This window comes from Cottoperca gobio, chromosome 9, assembly GCF_900634415.1.
Source record: "Cottoperca gobio chromosome 9, fCotGob3.1, whole genome shotgun sequence".
NCBI lineage: Eukaryota > Metazoa > Chordata > Actinopteri > Perciformes > Bovichtidae > Cottoperca > Cottoperca gobio.
This window is the reverse complement of record NC_041363.1, coordinates 17,669,047-17,689,369: the sequence shown is the minus strand read 5'-3', so window position 1 is coordinate 17,689,369 and position 20,323 is coordinate 17,669,047. Positions and strand designations below refer to the sequence as shown.

The 20,323-nt window shown below is 39.8% G+C and overlaps 2 protein-coding genes across 2 annotated transcripts; one reads left to right on the top strand and one right to left on the bottom strand.

Moving 5' to 3' along the window:
• Window positions 1-210: 210 nt before the first annotated feature.
• Window positions 211-5,232, top strand: ykt6 (YKT6 v-SNARE homolog (S. cerevisiae)). Its single transcript, XM_029440584.1, has 8 exons — window positions 211-432; window positions 810-977; window positions 1,220-1,302; window positions 2,254-2,354; window positions 2,436-2,540; window positions 2,855-2,920; window positions 3,136-3,237; window positions 3,335-5,232. Exons 2-8 carry the CDS (start codon window positions 874-876, stop codon window positions 3,368-3,370), a joined length of 597 nt encoding a protein of 198 aa, XP_029296444.1. The 5' UTR covers window positions 211-432; window positions 810-873; the 3' UTR covers window positions 3,371-5,232.
• Window positions 5,233-10,555: 5,323 nt separating this feature from the next.
• Window positions 10,556-20,282, bottom strand: osmr (oncostatin M receptor). Its single transcript, XM_029440065.1, has 17 exons — window positions 20,123-20,282; window positions 19,880-20,034; window positions 19,195-19,348; window positions 18,491-18,760; window positions 18,246-18,375; window positions 17,635-17,786; window positions 17,396-17,529; window positions 17,161-17,302; window positions 15,472-15,557; window positions 15,101-15,314; window positions 14,378-14,563; window positions 14,174-14,275; window positions 12,629-12,796; window positions 12,348-12,500; window positions 12,108-12,189; window positions 11,808-11,892; window positions 10,556-11,076 (listed from the first exon to the last, which is right to left on the bottom strand). The coding sequence occupies exons 1-17, from the start codon at window positions 20,247-20,249 to the stop codon at window positions 10,702-10,704; spliced, it is 2,715 nt and encodes a 904-aa protein (XP_029295925.1). The 5' UTR covers window positions 20,250-20,282; the 3' UTR covers window positions 10,556-10,701.
• Window positions 20,283-20,323: the final 41 nt, after the last annotated feature.

Genomic DNA, 20,323 nt, shown 5'->3' with positions numbered 1-20,323 from the left:
GTCAATTAATTAGATTAGCTATTTTGTAATCAACATACATTGTATATCTTCATTTATATGTAATCTGGATCTAGCTAAAGTTTATCAAATATATTTTATTGTAAATTTGAGGAAAAGTTAATACTATCCGTCTCAAGATTAATATTATTTAGAAGTGCAAGATCTTCCTCTGACGACCTTTATCTGGAATCCAATCGGAACTATGAACACAATCGGGTGTTTGTTTCCTCCGGAGCCAATATCCCGTTGGACCGTTTGAGAATCGTGACGTGGTGATTGGTCATATTGAAAACTTCTCAGTTAGCGTTAACTACATTGTGATTAGGCCGCCAAACGTCTGCTATACATGTTAACGAGTTTTAGTTCATGTGGAATAATAAGTTTATTCGGTTGTTTTGACGGGGATCAAACTATTTGCTGCTTTTTTGTCTGGTAAGTAAGATGAGGCCTCACGGAGACCAGATATCATTTGTAGCTAGCAGTATGCTTGACTTGATTACAGAAATGTAAGTTGGCCATACAAGTTTTAAACCGCTTTTACATGCCGACTAGCCTTTGGTAAGTTTGTATTACTAACTGTCGGTTAAGCAATGTGTCTTTGCCAGGAGAAACATATGTACTCAAGCGATAATTGGTTAGCTTGGTAGCTAGTAATAAGGCGGCTACTTTCACTTCTAAGCTAGCACTTGTCAGCTGTACCACACTCAAGTTTCTTTAGCTGCCCTATTGTTTGCAGAGAAGCTAGCTGGCTAAACCGGATAAGGGGTAATGCTCTCATGTGATTCTGCTTGTGTCATCTTCCAAATTAGATCAACAAGGGCTGTGTGGTCGTATCTGCTTTGACTGACTGACCAGAACTCATACGGTGGCACAATGAAGCTCTACAGCATCAGCATCCACCACAAAGGAGCGACCAAAGCCAACCTCCTCAAATCGGCATATGACCTCTCCTCCTTCAGCTTCTTTCAGCGCTCCAGGTGGGTCTGACTGACTGACTGAATATAACCAGCATCTGACTAATTAAACATTTTAAATGTGTGTTTGTAGATGGAAGAGCGTATGATATGGGTAACACTGTGATCAGTCTCACATAAATTGGTTTGGTTTTGGCACATTTTTATAATTGATTACAAGCCACAATACAGTGGTTCATCCTAATAATGTTGCCTGGCAATACTGAGATACTTTACCACCAGTGACATTGTTTTCATTTGTTTAGTGTTCAGGAGTTCATGACCTTCACCAGTGCCTTGATTGTTGAACGGACATCACAAGGAAGTCGTGCCTCTGTCAAAGAACAAGGTAAACATAAGCAGCTTCGTCCCAATCTGAAAATGTCAAAGTTCACTAGGTTTCATTTCCACCCACAGTCTACATAACAGTATCAATGTTGTTATGTGTGAATTAGGAGTGTATTTACAATACAAGGGGCATCATGGTGGCTGAGTGGTTAAGATTTACAGCATGTAACAAACTGTGTCACTGCTTTGATTCTGTCCAGGGACATTTTGTTGCATGGCGTACCCCTCTTCGTCCCCATGTTTCCTGTGCATCATAACTGTCGGCTATTAAATAAAGGAAGGCAAACATTTCCCCTCCCCCAAAAAACTAATTTATATAGGTATATGTTGCATCCAAAATGAGTTGACCCTTGCCCTATGCACACAGCGGCACTGCGCGTAGATGGGAGAAACAAATGATTTTATTGATCCATTTTCCCTTGTACGAGTTGATTTAAAACAAAAACATTTCCTCCCAAAAATGCTTCTGTTTATATCGGCACACTCTTAAAAGTCAACCGGTTAATCCACAACCTCGTTATAATATTTAACTGCACATTGGATTTGGCACTTACAACATATACAGTTTAAACAATAGTCAGTTTTCAAGTCCAGCAAACAACAAACGAGCCAGGCTTATGCCCCTTCTGTTGATGTTTGCTGCTCTTAAGGGGACACGTCTGGTTACAACACAGTAACACCCCTTTATACTTACTCAGCATGAAACAAGCCTAATTATCAAAATGATGGAAACACGCATATTATGAGTGTTCTCCATACGATGAATGGTATGCAGTCCTCGTGCATTGTGGCTGTGCATTTCCTAACATTTGTTTAAAAATATATCGCTTTTACTTCTGCTTTTCTTAACAAAGTGGGCCATCTTGCTCTCAGTTAACCTGTACCACAAAACCAGGAACTGGTATCACACTTCCGTTTTGCTCATACCATACACGCTTTCTCTCTGTTTCAGAGTACCTGTGTCATGTGTATGTTAGAAATGACAACCTGAGTGCTGTGGTCATCGCAGACACTGAATACCCACAGAGAGTCTGTTTCACATTGCTAGACAAGGTGGGTACAAAAACGAGACGCACACTTATTGCACTTTACTGACAACTTAAATGCTGAGATTGTTGTCTCATTGTTTATTAGGTATTAGAGGAGTTCTCCAGACAAGTGGACAGTATTGACTGGCCCTCTGGTAATCCTGAAACCATAAACTACAAGTCCCTGGATATTCACCTTTCTAAATACCAGGTCAGTTTGTAGATCGTTTATCATAGAAATATGTCAAAGGAAACTCTGATGGACTATGAGTGTGCCTAGACTATAATTGTGTACTGGGAACAATATCAGATTCCCTTGGGTGTTGTCATAGTTTCACATTTCTAATGTAATTTGACACTTTTTACTAAATTGTGTTTAATATATTCTGTGGAGTTAAATATGGAGGCATGAAGATGAGATGTATGAATCAGTTTGTGGCCGTTTAAATATCTTGTTTTACGAAATGCTGCCATACGATCATCATGCGATAGCGGTGTACCTGACGGCTTGTTGTTTTTCCCCAGAACCCTCGGGAAGCAGATGCAATGACCAAAGTGCAGGCAGAGCTGGATGAGACAAAGATCATTTTGGTAAAATACCTCCCTAAGCACAGACTCAATACTTGAAATATGTTCACGCATCACTATAAACTTAATATAAAAAAAATAATCTTCATCTTCAAACCAGAGTGCATGCAAACTGTGGCTCTACATGCCAGAACCATAATGTAGCATTTCCAGAGCCCTTCTCAAAACAAACTCTTCACATTGCTCACTGTCATAAACAAATATTTCTATTTCTGTAGCACAACACCATGGAAAGTCTATTGGAGAGAGGAGAGAAACTGGATGATCTTGTGGCAAAGTCCGAGCACCTGGGAAACCAGTCAAAAGCCTTCTACAAGACCGTAAGTGCCGACGACTCGCTTTATTAACACCGGACTGACTGTCATGAACTGTTTAGATGCCTGACTGTTTGCATGTGTGTTTGTGTTTACCCTGCAGGCACGGAAACAGAACTCATGCTGTGAGATCATGTGATGCCGCTGCCTCGTCCTCGGGGATACGCCTCTCTCTGCCTTTCTGCTTTTCCTACAACTCCCATCACGCACCAGCCACCAGCTCTCAACACAAAGGACAGAACGTCTGTCTGTCTAATCCGGGATGGGACGTCGGGATGAGAGCACAAAAGGGTGAAAGTTTGACCTGTCCGGATTGTGACTGATGGGGGCTGAAGGAGTGATGGGGTCTGGTCGGGGGAAGAAGTAACATTTGAATTATTTTTTGACCTTTCAAAGGGTAAACATCTGTGTGGTGTTTCACTACCAGCTGCGGACATAATAGTGTGGCGTTGTGTATCGGTGATGTATTGTTGAAACGTCTTCAAACCATTTACTGTAATTCAGATTGAATCAAATCTTGATAGTTTGTTTTCAACTGTTAACATTCTTTAAAAAGTATTAACCACAATTGTGCAACTGCTTCAAGGCAACTCTGACAATCTCACGGTCTTATCTTGTGATTTCATAAAATGCATCACCGTTTCGGTAAACACTAAACAAAAAACAGTTTTTCTTGCAGGCATAACCTTTGGTTGCCCTCTAGATGGCCCTGGTTTGTTTTACTTCCTGTTACTGCTCCAATGAGCCTCAATGTTGGGGTCAATCTAAAAACTAATGTGAGCCAAGACGGCAAGTGGCTGCTTGGATGCGTGATATCAAAATCTCACAGAATTATACAATGATTTTTGAAACCTCTTTCCTAGACTGGACTAAGTTACATGACTTCTTTTGATTTTTCTCCATCTCATAGTGTTAATGAATCTTTAAACATTCCCACGGCGTGTCATTGAGTGACGCTGCATCTTAAAGCTGAGTAGAAGAGGGTAGATGAAATGTAGAGAGATGTTTCTTCATAGACACGGCCTTATTGCAGTGTGGCTAACCCCCTGAGCTGTTTAGAAATGATGTCGTCTCATGAGAAAAACAGGACTTGGAAGATAATCTCTTTTTACTTTATGTATTGTAGCCATGCTTTTCACTCTCGTAGCCAACACACGACATTTAAGCAGCTTTCTAGAGTTAAAAACCCACTCGGACCTCTGCAGTCAGGGGCTCATCTGTTCTTCTCAAACCTGGGATCACTGACATTTTACCATCATTTATTGTGACTGAGGTGATTTTGGGAAACCCCCGAGTGCTGCTGCACTCTCTGGCTTCTTTCTGTGTGCTCGTCAAGTTTCTCCTAAAATGGGGATAATGTTTGTAAAGAGGACAGATATAAATTGAGTGATTTCACATCCCACTCTTATTTTAAGACACTCCACGGCTGACTTTCGTCACCACAGTTTACTTTGTATGCAGAAATGTCTTTCTTCAGGAACTGCTGATCAGTTTAACATTGAGATGCCTTTGGTTGTGTGTTTTAGATGTTTCTCTGCTCTCTTTCTGCTGTATGTGTGCTGTATGTGTGCTGTATGATTTGCTGATATACAACATATGCAGGCTGCATTGATGTTGAGTGCCTATGTGTGAGGACGGTTGCGTGTTTGTGTGTGTGATCTGAATTGCTCTTTCTGCTTTTACAGTGTAAACCTTTGTGCAATATCTCTGCAGACTGTTAGTGTATGTCTCTATTGAAGTGGAAAGGATCAATGGACATTATTTCTCATGAAGGACAGTAAATTGACCTTTGTATATTCTTATGACTAATTCTCATGTGAAGCGTGTCCAGGGTTGTTTCTGAGATTTGTTTAATTTCTTTTTTTTTTTCTAAATTCCAATTGATGTGCTAAATTTGAAAATCTGTGTGTTAAACAGTCTGCATTAAACATTTTGATTCAAATGTGGTCTGCAAATTTAAAACCAAGACTTCAGATAATAAACTGTTCTTTTCTGTCTGTATTAACATTTTGTTTTTGGAACATTGTTTACAGAACATGTAATTTTGTGTAGATAAACAACCACAATGGCATCCGACTGGAAACTATGTTTACGATGTGGCATTGAGGTTTCGCAGGAAATACTGTAAAATAATGTCACGGTACACTTGCCCTTTGCAGTGTCTGAGAGTCAACAGTACTATCTTTAAGATTCATATCTTAAATCAGCAACCTGGGGATGTGTGGCCTCTCCTCCACCTTTCAACAGGAAGGTCAGAAGCTGATGCAACCTTCACGTGTTGCAGGAAATGTGAAACCTTAGTATGAATCCATGAAAGACCAGTGTAGGCCTCCTATTACTTGGGTAATAGGCTACAATTAATAGATTACCACAAATAAGATGTTAGCACGGAGGTTTACATACCTGAATGACTAATATTAAAAACACAATCGATTATTTAGACTACTAAATCAGAACATGTACTACCCCTCCAATCAAAATACGTATGACTCAATTCTCTTGTCTATGCTATATGGAAAGTACGAGTTCAAAAGAAGCACTTGAATGCAGCACAAGAAGCGCTCTGCGCTCAGCTGAGAAGAAGAAAACAACCTCATGAACGGATGAAGTCTGACCGCTCAGCTTCAGAAATCTGGTGAAAAACAAGAGCAACGGGAACAGCGCGAAGGTAAGAAGCCAACAGGGAGAACAGACGTGTTTTTGGCTCTTTCGGATGAGCAACAACGTACCAAAACAAGTTGGTTGATCCAAGAGTGAGCGCCTCTCGGGATACTTTACCACGGTTAAAACCTGCCCTATAACTGCTCTACTTGTTTACTAGCCTTCAGTGAAGAGTGTTTCAGTAAGACTTGACTGTTTTATCATCCAGGTGCAGGAACAAGTATCTCGACGCAAATGTTTTGGAAATGTGTGTTTCTTATATGTTCTCGTCTTGTACGTTTTCCTATCTTTGCTGCACGAAGCGTTCTGATTTTCCAGTGTTTGACTTCCTGCAGCAAGTTTACCACCTGCTGTAAGAAGCATGACTTGTAGCTGATCTCGCACTCTACTGCCACCTTTCTATTTAATTCTCTATTTAATGGCTGATTTTTAACCTGCACAAGACAACTAACCGAGCTCGAGTGGCTGTCAGTGCCCTATGCTCCACTTCTTTTTTTCAAACACGAATGTTTTGCTGCATTTTCAGATGGTTGACCCAGATCTGACACGACAGATTTTACACAATGTTCAACAGAGAAATGGTGAGCTTCTTGTGTTTGGAGCTGTATCTCTTCTGTCTTCTTCCTGAGCCGATTATCTGGGTTTTATCTTAGTTTTCTTTTTTATTCTAGTAAAAAGCTGAACTACATGTACAGTATGTTCACTGCCACAGTACCTAAACACATTGCAGTGCCAGAGAAATGTGGAAATCAACCTCCAGGTAAATTCCATCTAGCAGTATGTCAGCTTTAGATGACAGGCAATCAAAAGTATTTTTAATTTGGAGCAACACTTGGCAAATCGCAGTTTCAAATAGGCCAAGTAGGTTCACAATGAAGGTATAGTGATCGCAAAAATGCTATTATTCAATGGGGCGAGGGGGAAATCATGGAAACATAGAAACACTGTATTTGCTGTTCGATGCTGACAGAAACTGTTAACTGTAACTGAATAAATGGGTGTTTTATGAATGTTTTAGATACATTGAGAACTCAGAGAAGAGTTACTGATCAGAAAGTTAGTTTTAACACAGTCTTGTGTTAACCCCCCCCCCCCCCCCCCCCCAAGGTTCAACTGCAGCTGCCACTCGTCCTTCTCACACAGAGGAGTCTTTAAGCAGCGGCAGTGGAATCATCCCTGGTGAGCCCCCCCAAGATCAAAATCTGATGTCTTTACAGACCCTGTAGGACCGGTTTCAGTATTTTCACTGAGAGGTTTGAGACCCACAAACAAAGGGGAATTAGGTTGCACCACCAACAGCCAAGCAATCATTAAAACATTTTTAAAAATTCTTTACTTGGCTTCTTTTATTGGAGTAAGATCAAATAGCTGGGGCTTATTTTCATTGGCTGTGGTCTGACAACGAGATTTTCTAAAAATACAGTAACTGGTTTTTGTCATACATATTCAAAAACACTTGCAACGTCAGTTCACCAGACCCATATATTTGGAAAGGGTAGTGACAGGCAGCAGACCTCCTGAAAGAGGACATTTACAAGCCTCTGACAGGAGGAACTGCTTCAATTAAATCAACAGGATGAAAAGAAGGAAAACAAATCATGTGGATGATACAGTGAATTGTGCAACACTGCACCTGGTGCATGCATGTGTACTCATGTAGTTGCATATGTGTAGTTGTGTTTTAACATTTGCATGCATATCTTTTATGCTTTTAGGTGCCATTGCAGCCACAGTGTTCATTGCCTTTTTACTTGCTCTCTACGCTGTCCTCTGGAAGTGCATGGTGTCACCACCACGACGGTAAAGGACTGACACAAGCCCTAAAAATGTTTGATTTTGTTGCCACAGCGTTCTCTCAAACTGTCATTCGGTCACCTGCCGTTTAGCGTCACCTTTGTTTCCCAGGTTATCAAAGAAGACAAATGGTCTCACATGCTCTGCACTTTTTCCACTTCATATTAAATTGGATTATTTCTTTTTGTTTTTTGTAGTTGTCGTGTAAAGCACACTGATTTGTGTTTCCCTTTCAGAAAGCACAGCAAGGTGAGGGTGAGATTAAAACAGAGGACGTCTGTGTGAAGACTGGCTTCCACGTCTGTTCAGCAGGTCATTTTGGATCTTAATGGTGCGGACTAAAATCTGAGGGCAAACTTTGCTCCCAGTCAGAGAAAAGCTCCAGAGTGACAACATGTTGAAGAAGATCCTCCTAATACATCCAAAGATCAAACCACAGAAACTGTCTCACCTGAGTGGATGTGTTCCCTCATCTGTACTGTCTGCTGCGGCCTCCTGTTGTGAGTTTCGCAGGTCAGATCGCGTTGCTTTTTTCTGTGAACTCTACACTACTGAGGGATGAATAAGCTGTGTGTCTCAGAGAGAGTGTGGTAAATTCAGTAGATGTAGATTTATTTTGCATGTTTTGTACAATTGCGTTTGAAACATGTCCTGTCTTCTGGCTAAGTATTTCCTTATATATTTGTATTAAGTACATAATGCCATGCAATGTTCTATTTTAATCTGTCCTCATTTCTTAAATATTTTGTCTTCTTTGAAATCCACACTTTACTCGGGATGTTGTAACTACTGTATGACTTTTGACTCTACAATAAACTGACTTTCTTTTTTACATTTACAAATACTTAAACTAGCTTCTATGAGACGCAATCAATTGTTTTTCTTTGTTCCATTGTGTATTTCTAACTTACCTCAAGCTTGGAAAAATACTTTCTGAGTGAGTAATGGAGAATAAAAGTATCAGGTCATACAAGTACATGAGCTGCTGCCTCTGCCGGATAGACACATCCTGCATAATTGAACACAGTCCAGCAGCCACTGAGCCGCCCAGTTTAAGATGCTATTTGTTACATGCTGCTTGAGAAGTTGTCACAGCCACATCAAAGCAGAGGTCTGACTCTTTGTGGTTTTCAGAACCAGTTCTACCACTGATGCTGAGAGTCATACTTTTTTTTTTACTTTTATGAAATGAAGTTCGTCTACATTTTTATAAAACATCAAGGCAGATGCACAGATAGTTCGGATTACACTTAAACGGTGGATGGTAACTACATTGAGCAAATTACAATTATGGTGTAGAAAATGTTATGTAATTGTAAATACACCTTAAAATAGATATTCTACTATGTTAACAAATCTTTCCAGTGGTGTAAGGTAATGAGGTTTTATTTAACCCTTCTATGCATTTAATTCAAATGACATGTTTATTGAATAACTGATCACAGCCATGCTGCTGAAATGCTTCGCTCAGAAAGCTGTTGGTAAGTCTAGTCATCCCGTTAATATCAAAACCTGATGACTCTTCTCTCGAGTTATTTTCCATCCGACATAAAAGGCTTTTCAATGATATTCTAGACTAAACCATGACGTTTTTAAAATAATTACTAAGAAAAAAAGCATTCCTTATATTTTAAACTTGTGTTAGTCAGTAAATAATAGAATATAAAACCAGTACAAACTGGCATCAATATTATAACCGCTAAAAGAGACGGTAATGCACAGTAATTTACTACTAGGTAACAGATTTCCTGCTATAAACTGTTGTGTGTGTTTCTTGATGAAGCTGCACAATTACACACTCAGTTCCTCGAAAACAATATGATTTATTTTTACACCTGGAAATGCACAAGACCAGGGGTTTGCAAAAGAGCCATTTTGCCCCCTCTTCCACCAAATAAGATTTGATAACACAGCTTATAAGTTTTAAATATGTATAGTTATACTATATTTGTTGCATTTATGAAATTACAGAATGACAATAAAGGAAACTTGCGATCGTATTGCTATTTTTACCTGTTTTAACAAAGGAAAACACCAAACTCTTTTGAAGAGGAACAAATACACCAGCATGTTTAGGCCTACTCTGAAATAAATTAAACAGAACTATGCAGCTATATTTGAGTCTTCCCCATATTTGTTGAATCAAATAAAAATTTAATGAATATAATATAGAAATACACAAAACAATTAAAAAAAAATACAATATAAAAATTAAATGAATAAAAAAAGTATTCCACTTTGAAACAAATAAAACATACAACTGCAGCCTAGTGGCTTAAAAAGAGTTAACATGAAAAAATAGGCCAGTTTGTATTTAATTATGTCCGTTTCCGTGTGGTTTTATCTACATGGTGGTGGTGTTTATTTCTTTTAAACAACTCACAACAGCCCCACGAATGTAGATTGACGTAATATAAGAACGAAAGTTTAAAAAAAAGATGCACATGTTCAACTGCCTTATCAGTGCAGTAGCATCCTGTCGATAACATCTCTAGCTGCTTCACACACAAGTTCATCATGCGATATTGTGTAACGGCAGTAGCTCAGTCTGCAGGGACTTGGGTCGCTGATTCAAGTCCCCAACGGACCAAGTATGGAGTTCAGACTGATACTTGGAGAGGTACGAGGTCAAGACCGAGATGTCCTCGAGCAACACACCGGACCCCCACACTGCTCCCCAGCGCTGATAATATATATATAATATAATAGCTGCCCACTGCTTCTAATACTATTATGGGTTAAATGCAGATTCTTAATTTCACTGTGTGTGCTGAGCTGTGAACATGTGTGTGACCATTAAAAGAGACAAGTCATTGACAAGTCCAGATTACCTGCTGTGTTTTTCTACATACAGTATCATAAACTCACATATGCATATATACTATATTATAGTATGTTAAAATGTGGCACAAATACAAAAGCTTCACACATTTACATTTACATACTACGTCTAATAAACTATTTACAGTATTACTTTTGAAAACATGACAGAGGTTTTGGGCCTGGTCTTTGACTTCATACTTCTGAAGTGTTATTGGGGATATAACCATGTGTAACACTACATGACTCCGTCAGACTCTCAGGAGGTTCAACGCTTGATTTGATTTCAGATAAATCTTCCTCCCTGGTGTGGAAATAAGAATCGTTTGTGATGCATGTTATTTGTTGAGGGAACGCTGTGACTGACTGTGGAACGTAGTCTTGCTGGAGCGGGACACTGGAGAGTGACATGGTTGAAGGAGAGGACTGGGAACCAGGACACGGCGGTGCGTTCGGGGGTTCAGGATCTCTCAGTGCGGTTGTTTCATTCAAAAGAGGTGTGCTAGTCAGGATCTCAATGTCACAGCTGATGCACTCCGCCATCTTCTGAGACTGCAGCCTCTCACCAGTCTGTGCAAACATGCAGAGGGGATTATAATAATGTAAGGCCAATAATTACACATGAGATTACATAATAGAAGCAGGTTTAATGTACATGACAAACGGCAGGTAAAGGTGTAGATCTGCTTTGCTATGCAGTTCACAACAACAGGAATTTACTGCCATCGTGTTTCTACTACGTCCATTTTCACAATTCATACATTTCATTCTTATGGACAGTCCGAACATATTAGTAAACATGAAGAAGCAGCGGCATACAAGAAGCTGCTCTAGTCAAGTGGAAAGTGGGACGACTCCACATACAATGAATTGGTTAGGATGTTATAGATGAAACTGAGACCAGGGGAATATTCTGAGCATATGGGGACATTTTCTGTTTCAGGACTGAGAACACTACAATAGAATAAAACGTTCTGTGGGTCCACTAAATGTGTCTCTCATTCATTGTCTACAGAGCAGCTCCAGAATTAAAGCTCTTAAAACAACTTTTGTACCAAACATTTCTGATGTTATTTTACTTATTTTTTTAAAGCTTATTTATAAGTTTTATTTGGATTCATCTGCAAAACACTTACATTTAGTGAGCCACCTGAATACACATAATCACTATGAACAAGGGTTTATTATATCTATCTATTATCTCCATGCTCTTCAAAAGAAACAATGAACATATCTTTTGATTAGCACATCGTTATAGTTTCCTCTCTATGGATGATTTGGTTATTTCAATGATTTCATACCTCATGCAGGAAGCTTTCCAACTCTAGAGTTTTTATATTCATACCAGCGGGATAAGCAAACATCTCCGTCAGCCCACTTTTCAGTCTGGAAGAAACAAAACAAAAAAGAAGATGGGAGGGAGAGGGGGAGGGAGGGAGGAGGAGGAGAGAGAGAGAGAGAGAGAGAGAGAGAGAGAGAGAGAGAGAGAGAGAGAGAGAGAGAGAGAGAGAGAGAGAGAGAGAGAGAGAGGCTCCAGGTCATCTTCTGCAGATTTGAATGTTTAGGTGATTTAAATATGTTAGATCTTAGCAGTTACTCACATTTCTCTTTGAGGCCACAGGATAATGAAGCAGCCCAGCAGTAACAAGATGGGAGTCAGTATCTTGGCCAGGTGAGCAGAGTCTAACAGAGGAAACACAATCAACCAGTAACATTCAAGTCTGTGTACTGAAATCTGGGACATTTTGAAGATTCTAAGAGAAATAACAATAATACTTTTTAAAATAAATATTGTTAAAGTGTTGCATCTTGATGATTGCACTGGATGTTATGGAGCTCACAGTTGGTTCTGGTCCTGACAGTGATACTGGTTGATTGTCCAGCCCCCTCCTTAGTGAGAGCGCTCACAGAGAAGGCGTACTCTTGGTTCTGCTTTAGACCCTCTATGGTCACAGACTTCCTCCGAGGGTCTGCCACAGACTCGTTGAACACATCTAGATGCCCACAGGATCATAAATGCCTTGTTACATGTTTCAGTAATATTTTGCATGCTTTGATTTTGAACACAGAAAGAGATCGAGACGAAGAATTGTTAACACTGGAAGCTTTTATCTGCACATACTTGCAGCATGACCTGGCAGCGTGCCAGACCCTACTTCCTGTCCTGTAACCAGGTAACCAGTGATGAATGCAGTATGAGCTGGATCGTCTTCATTGTAACTCCACTCTAGAGTCACAGATGAGGAAGAACTCTGAACAGGTTCGACCAGAATCGGGGGCTGTACAGATTCTGAGGAAGGAAGACAGATAGAATAAATTAGAATTAAAGCAGCAGACTTTAAGCAAGAATGAAACTTCCCCCACTGATATGAACCTACAGGGACTTTTTATCTTTCGCCTGTTGATGTCGAAATCTGCTGCAAAAGCTTCGATGTTATCATGTTTGTGCTTTTTATTTTCTAAAATTAAAACTGGTGTTCTGTTCAAGAATATATATATATATATATGTATATGTATATATATGCATGTATATATATACATATATATATATATATATATATATATATATATATATATACATATATATACATGCATATATATATATATATATATATATGTATATATATATATATATACATATATATATATATATATATATATATATATATATATATATATACATATATATATATATATATATATATATATATATATATATGCATGTATATATATACATATATGCATGTATATATATATATATATATATATATATATATATATATATATATATATATATATGCATGTATATATATATATATCTATATATATATATATATATATATATATATATATATATATATGTATGTATATGTATATGCATATGTAATGTATATGGCCGCTGACTGGGGCTCCGTCTGACGGAGGCGGCTGCCAAGTGCCGGCTCTGCCGACCTCTCTCCTCCCCCGGCGGACTGCTCTCCTGGCTGCGCCGCCACCGGGAAGATGAGACGAATATACAGGTTGTTTTCTCGTTTCTGCCACTTTGGATTTAATAACGTTACACGGACTACAGCCCCGGTTCACATCAGTGCCCAGTAAACACAGACGATCAGCCTCACATGAAGATTAGAAGACAACAGTGTTTTTTGACCGACTCTCAGAGTTTCAGCAGTTTGGTTGAGTTTTGTGTGTTCTTACCCTCTGACTGACTGACTGACTGACTGACTGACTGACTGACTGACTGACTGACTGACTGACTGACTGACTGACTGACTGACTGACTGACTGACTGACATTACACAGGAGTAAATGCAATACATAATATAAAGAATAAATTAGAATATAACAAATATGCCAAACTACTACAACTAAAATATAAACATTAGAGATTGTATAGATCAAGTTTAGAGGTGAAACACTGCCTCCTATTTCTTTGGAGCAGGTGGCTTGGAATTACACATTGAACCTTTAAATATTTAATTTTTAACCATGTGCTCAAGCACCCATCTCTTCTGCAGTATGTCTCACTGCCCTGTCTGTTGAGGCATCAGCTCTGAAACAGAACTAAACCCCTCTAATAGAAACAACCTCTTGAAGAAATATGCACATAAATACAAGAAGAGACAAACATTTCCAGTACAACTTATTTATCAGTAATAACACTCACTGAGCTCTTGTGAGTATCCATTCTGTACCTGCAGTAGTCGGTGTCCATTTTTTGTGCATGCATAGATATTAAATGTATACCTGAAACCTGCACTGAAGTTTCCTGCAAAATAAAGGTGTATGACAGTGAATGGCAACAAAAGGAAACACTTAAAGAGTGCATTTACAATGACCACTAAAGGAAAACAACAAAACCAAAACTTACTAGCAGGTAGGAACAATGTGTTGTTTCCCTCTATCACATTCAGCCATAGCGAAGTACAAGGCTCTGTGTTTCCCAGATTGCACCACTCCACAGTATAACCACAGGTGGCAGTGTCCTGTTCGTCCCAGGACAGATTAAAGCCAGCCGCTGTGCTGCTGCTCAACCCCTTCTTTACTGGGATGATTTCTGGACAGAGACACACATTTCAGACTGAGACAGACTGAAGTGTTGCACCCAGAAACCTAATGATGAGGATAATTCAAAAAACAATAAAACCTTCATTCCACCTACATATTTAACATACAAGGACCAACGACTAAGGAACCCAAAAATAAACTACTATAAGAAACAACCATTATAGCAACATGTTAACTTATTTCTTTAAAAAGAAAAATATAAAGTTATGTAATTAACGTCTTTTTTAAATTTATTTTTAAGTTACAGTAAATTTGCATATTGTGTAAATTGAAAAAACACAAAGAAAATCTGTGTCTTTTTTTGTAATATTTTGTATATTAAAAACCGGAAGTGGGTGCTTTTGACTTTGGGTATCCCAATACATTGGTGTTTTAAACAAAAACAGAAACAATGATATTTAGTCATTAGGAACAAATTGGCAGATGTTAGGATGAGGGATAAACACAAAATAATTTAGAAGAGAGTGAAAACCTCCACCAACACTAAACTAAGTGCATCTCAGCTGATTCCACACGCGTTGCTCACCCTCATCGTCCCTCTGTGGGATGGTGATGTGAGCAGGGATGGTAGAGCCGGTGTCGAGAACAGCCTGGACAGTGAAGTCATACTGTCCCAGATCGATGGAGACCTCTGTCTGGGTTTGCACACTGTCCTTCGTCTTGGTCCAGTTTTGGCTTTCCTGCGACCACTGAACTACGTAGCCTTGGATCGTAACTACGGCTGCTGAGCCAGGAACATGCTGAGAACAAAGGAGGTAGTCAAAGTTGAGAAAAGTACATGCTGTGGTAACATATATTCTCTTTATTAAACCAGACAAAGAGTTGTGTGGTATTTCGCCATTATTTGTGCAAAAATAAAACATTTGGAGGAAAACAAAAACAAGCATAGAGTCTCACTGGAGTCCACAAAAGTGTAACTTGACGACTGTTCGGGTCCGAGAGATGCTTTATTGTCCTCCATACATCCAGGGTCACCAACGGATCTGAGGAGATCACATGAAGATTATTTGGTCAAGGCATCACAGGTAGAGCTGCAAAGATAAGTCAACTAGACATGTAGTGGACAGACTACTAATAGGAGGCAGTGTTTCACCTCTAAACTGGGTATATATAATCTCTAATGTTTATATTTAGTAGTTTGGCTTATTTGTTGTATTCTAATTCATTCTTTATATTGTGTATTGCATTTACTGCCAGTGGGCAAGAATATGCTAAATTCGACCAAACTGCTGAAACTCTGAGAGTCGGTCAAAAAACACTGTTATCTTCTCATCTTCACGTGGAGCTGATCGTCTGTGTTTACTGGAGCACTGATGTGAACCGGGGCTGTAGTCCGTGTAACGTTACGTAAGTTTGTTTATTATATCAAATCCAAAGTGGCAGAAACTAGAAAACGACCCTGCATATTCGTCTTGTCTTCCTGGTGAGCAGAAAGCCGGGGGAGGAGAGAGGTCGTCAGACGGAGCCCCAGTCAGCGGCCGAAGAGACTTGAGCTCAGCCAGAACAAGCCCCAGTGCTGGCAGTCACAACGGGCTGCTGGACCTGTGTAATGGCAGCAACAGAGTCTGCATTTCCCCGGTGCTGAGACTGAACTCCAGCTAACGGCTAACTGAAGCTACGCCGTTTCCCGAAGCTGCCGACAGATATACACTCAGAGAAACAGCCTCCTGGCAGCTGTGAGGATGAAGTGAGGAGGTGCGGGTGCTTTTCTTGTTTCTGCCACTTTGAATGTGATCCAATAAACAAAATATAAGCTACAGTGACTCACTGTCGAGGAACACATGGTATTACAGACTGGACGGAGCAGAACTAGTTAGCATGCTAACTCCAGTAGATATCTCTGCAATGCAACACATAGATGTGTTTGACACAACGTCAACACTGTTACCTCTTCACACTCTGTTCATAATGTTAGTTCATTGTTTTAAGGCTTATCTTACACATTGAACCTTTAAACTAAGTTTTCATGCCAAAATGTCAGAAAATGCTGTTTGCAGTCTCAAAGCTGGAGATTTCCTGCTCGTCTCTGTTTTATATAAGATTAAACTGAATATCGTTGGGTTTTGGACTGACAAAACAAGACGTTTAAAGACATCTCTTTGGACTTTGAGAAACTGGGATGGACATTTTCCACTATTATCTGACACTATATAGACCAAAAGATGAATCACAAAAATAATTGTTAGTTTCAGCCTTAATAACAGGCATGGCCCATCATTCAATACTAGTACCAGTACAGTCGTAGTGTGTACTAAGACTGTAGTACTACCAGTAGTTCAGAGCTTTGTCTTGAACCACCTTTGTTTATGAATTGCCTCAACTGTTACCTAAAATAAAATATAAAGAAAGTTAACTTTGCTGGTGGGTGTTTGGGCAAAGTTAGATATCACACAACCATGATATCCTAGGTTCATGCATGTTAAAGGGTAAAGGGTTGCCTGATTTAGTCTTGGCCTGAAAAAGGATGCCATTTATGGTCTTAACTTGGTCTGAGACTCAAACTTCATTGAACTGGAATGAACATGACCACACCCTTTGAATATACCATACTATCCTGGCAATAGCCTACACACGTTTTGTACTCACAGGTTGTGAAGGATCTGGGCTTTGTCCATTCTCCCCAGAGTCTGCCATTGACAGAGCAACGTACTCTGGTGGAGTAGTCGGTGTTGGGAAACAGATGTTCCAGTTTGACTTTGCAGACACCATTCACACTATTGCAGCTCAGCTGTTACAAACACACATACCGAAAGTAAAAAAAACATGCACTAAAATGTCCAAGTTTTCATGAATATTTTTTGTTAAACCGAATTAAACTCACCTCGGTGACGCCGTCTGGGTCTGAAGTGACCTCACAGAGGAGGTTCAACCAAGTCAAGTTTCCATTTACAATCCAGGACACAGTGGCGTTTGTCACCCCGGGACTCACTCCGTCCACCTCCACCACAGGAAACACTAACGGCAACACACACACACACACACACACACACACAAGCGATTATAGCAGCAACATATACCATATATTCCATATTCTGCTTAGATGTTTGCGTGACCTCTGACCTCGATCAGAGATGTTGAAGCTGTAGCTCTCTGTCTCCTCTCCCAGCTTGTCCTTCACCACCACACGTATGTTGTAATTTTCCAACAGTGGGATGACGGGGAAAGAACAAGACGACGAATCTGTGCATTTGATGGGACGCTGCTCTGAGTTCCTGTGTTTTCAACAACAAAGACGCGAATGAGAAAAGACTCATGAGACATCCGACAGAACTGTCCGTTTTGGGATTTGAGAACAAACAACCTTTTCTGCCCTGTAATCCTGTTTAGAGTGTTGTCAAGCTGAGTGTGGTATACTTATGTAGTCTAGTTTGAAGAACATGAAGGGAGCTCTAAATTAATTATACAATTTATATATTTGAAACCTAGTTGTTTACCTTTATTAAAAACAATAGCAATATGCAGTATCAAAGAAATCTCCTTTAAGCCTGTCTGCACCATGAGGCTGAGAAGCTCTGCCCTATAAAGTGTTGCTTCTTCACCTGTACATTTAACTTTATAGTAACGTAGAAATGTTTTGCTGAAGCTGAGCCATAACATTTGAGTTCGTACACATGGCAGTGTGAAGAAGGAAATGCAAAAGAGAATAGATTGTTGGTAATGTGTGCACTTACTCTATGTGGAGAGTGTGTGTTTGCGTGTTGTAATCGTAAGGGTCTCGTTTTGTGTCTAAATCCCAGTTACAACGGACTATGGTCATGTCTGAGGTCACACATCCGAGGTTAGCGGGTTTCTGGGGAGGAACTACAGCGTGCACACACACACACACACAAAACATTATTTAAATGTGAAAAAAAATATTTGGGAAAATAATATTCAAAAGGTGTCAAGAATGTAAATATAATAACTTCAAACTTACAACTGATGTAGTTCGAGTTATAACTGATGCCTTTTGAATGACTGCATTCGACTGTAAGGAGTTTAATATAATATGTTGGGATGGTCAGGTTATGTACAGTGATAGCCTTGACTCCGGCTCCAATGCTGAGGAGAGGGTATTCGTTTTTATTGAAGATCATGCTGGTAATATTGACTCCTCTTGGGGGAACACAACAGAACGTGGCACTGGCGTGCTCTCTCAGCATCCGCTCTGAGGGGAAGATCACGGCCTTATCCTTTGGCAGGATTCCTATAGGTCACAGAGTAGAGTTATGAGGATCCCTGCCAGCAGTGTGTACAAGCTGGGGTGCCATATCTATAATCCCTGGTATGTTCTGGGGCCACTGAACTCTCATGACCCTACAGTACAAGATTCATGAAAAACCTTGTGTGTCATAAAAGCACAAACAGAACAAATAATAAACACCAAAAATGTTACTTTAGCCAGGCTTTGAGTAGGATGTGCTTTGAGTAGGATGTGCATTGCAACAGATGTTTGCAATGACTGCAATGGTTGAGAAACACTGATATAAAGATTGGTGAAAGGGAAGTAAAAAGGTCTCACTGAGAGAACAGAAACGTTCACTTGTGTGCACATACGAAACTGACCTGACCTTTCTATGCATTTGGTTTAGTTTTACTCATGTACACTGACAATTAAGCACCAGAGTAGCATCATCTTACCGCTGTTGGTTTTCCAGTTGCTCCAGGGACTCGGGACAGACTGATTATAGAAATGTCGTATCCTGACTGAGTGATCGACACACTCCAGAGGCACATCAGAAGTCCATGTCCATGTGTAATTGAACGGATCCACGGAAGATATACTCAGGTTTCTCTAGCATAATAAAAACAGGGAAGAATCGTACAATAAACCCACGTTTATTTTATTTTGAAGGCACCGGGAAGCTTATTTGGACATCCTCCTGGATCCATCTTTTTCATATACGATCACATCATTTCTGTCACGTCTGTTATATTTTTACTATGTTGTTTATTCTCAACACACGACATCTATTGCACGTCTGTCCGTCCTGAGAGAGGGATCCCTCCTCAGTTGCTCTCCCTGAGGTCTCTTCCATGTTTCCCCTTTAATTGTGGGGTTTATTTTGGGGAGTTGTTCATTGTGCGCTGCGAGGGTCTAAGGACAGAGGGTGTCGTATCCTGTACAGTCTGTAAAGCACACTGACACAAATTGGGCTATATAAATAAATTTGATTTGACATTTTCACAGGAGCTTTTGATTATCCATAACATCGCTACAGTTAATGCTGTAACAAGTATCATAACAGCATCAAGTTACTCGGATGCAACTATATAGAGCGTTGCAACAACAGGAAACCCAGACAACAAATCCTTCAGTACTCACATTGTAAATAACAGCATGGTTTTCAGTGCGGCCAATCTGGATCTCATAAAGTTCTCCCACTAAGCCGCTGTGGTTTACCAGCCAGTTTACCAGGAGGCTTTGGTCGTCACTGGTAGCCTTCAGATGATTGATGCTGGGGCTTGGCGGCTGCCAAACTGGCACACAATATATGTTAATTTACAGGGCACATACTGAGGAGTTTTAAAACGGGAGATGAGAGAATTTAAATAAAAACAAACTCACCAGAGTCAATACAGCATCCACTGTGATCCTCACAAATGAGATACAACCCAAACAGGTTCATTAAGGATATTCTGAAACTTACCATCCTCTTAATGCAGAAATGATCAAATAATAACCAAAGTGTCATGCTGGCTATTCACTGCACACACTAACTGGAAGTCCCACGAGTCAATGGTTAATGGCAGCCTGCCTACAATTTAT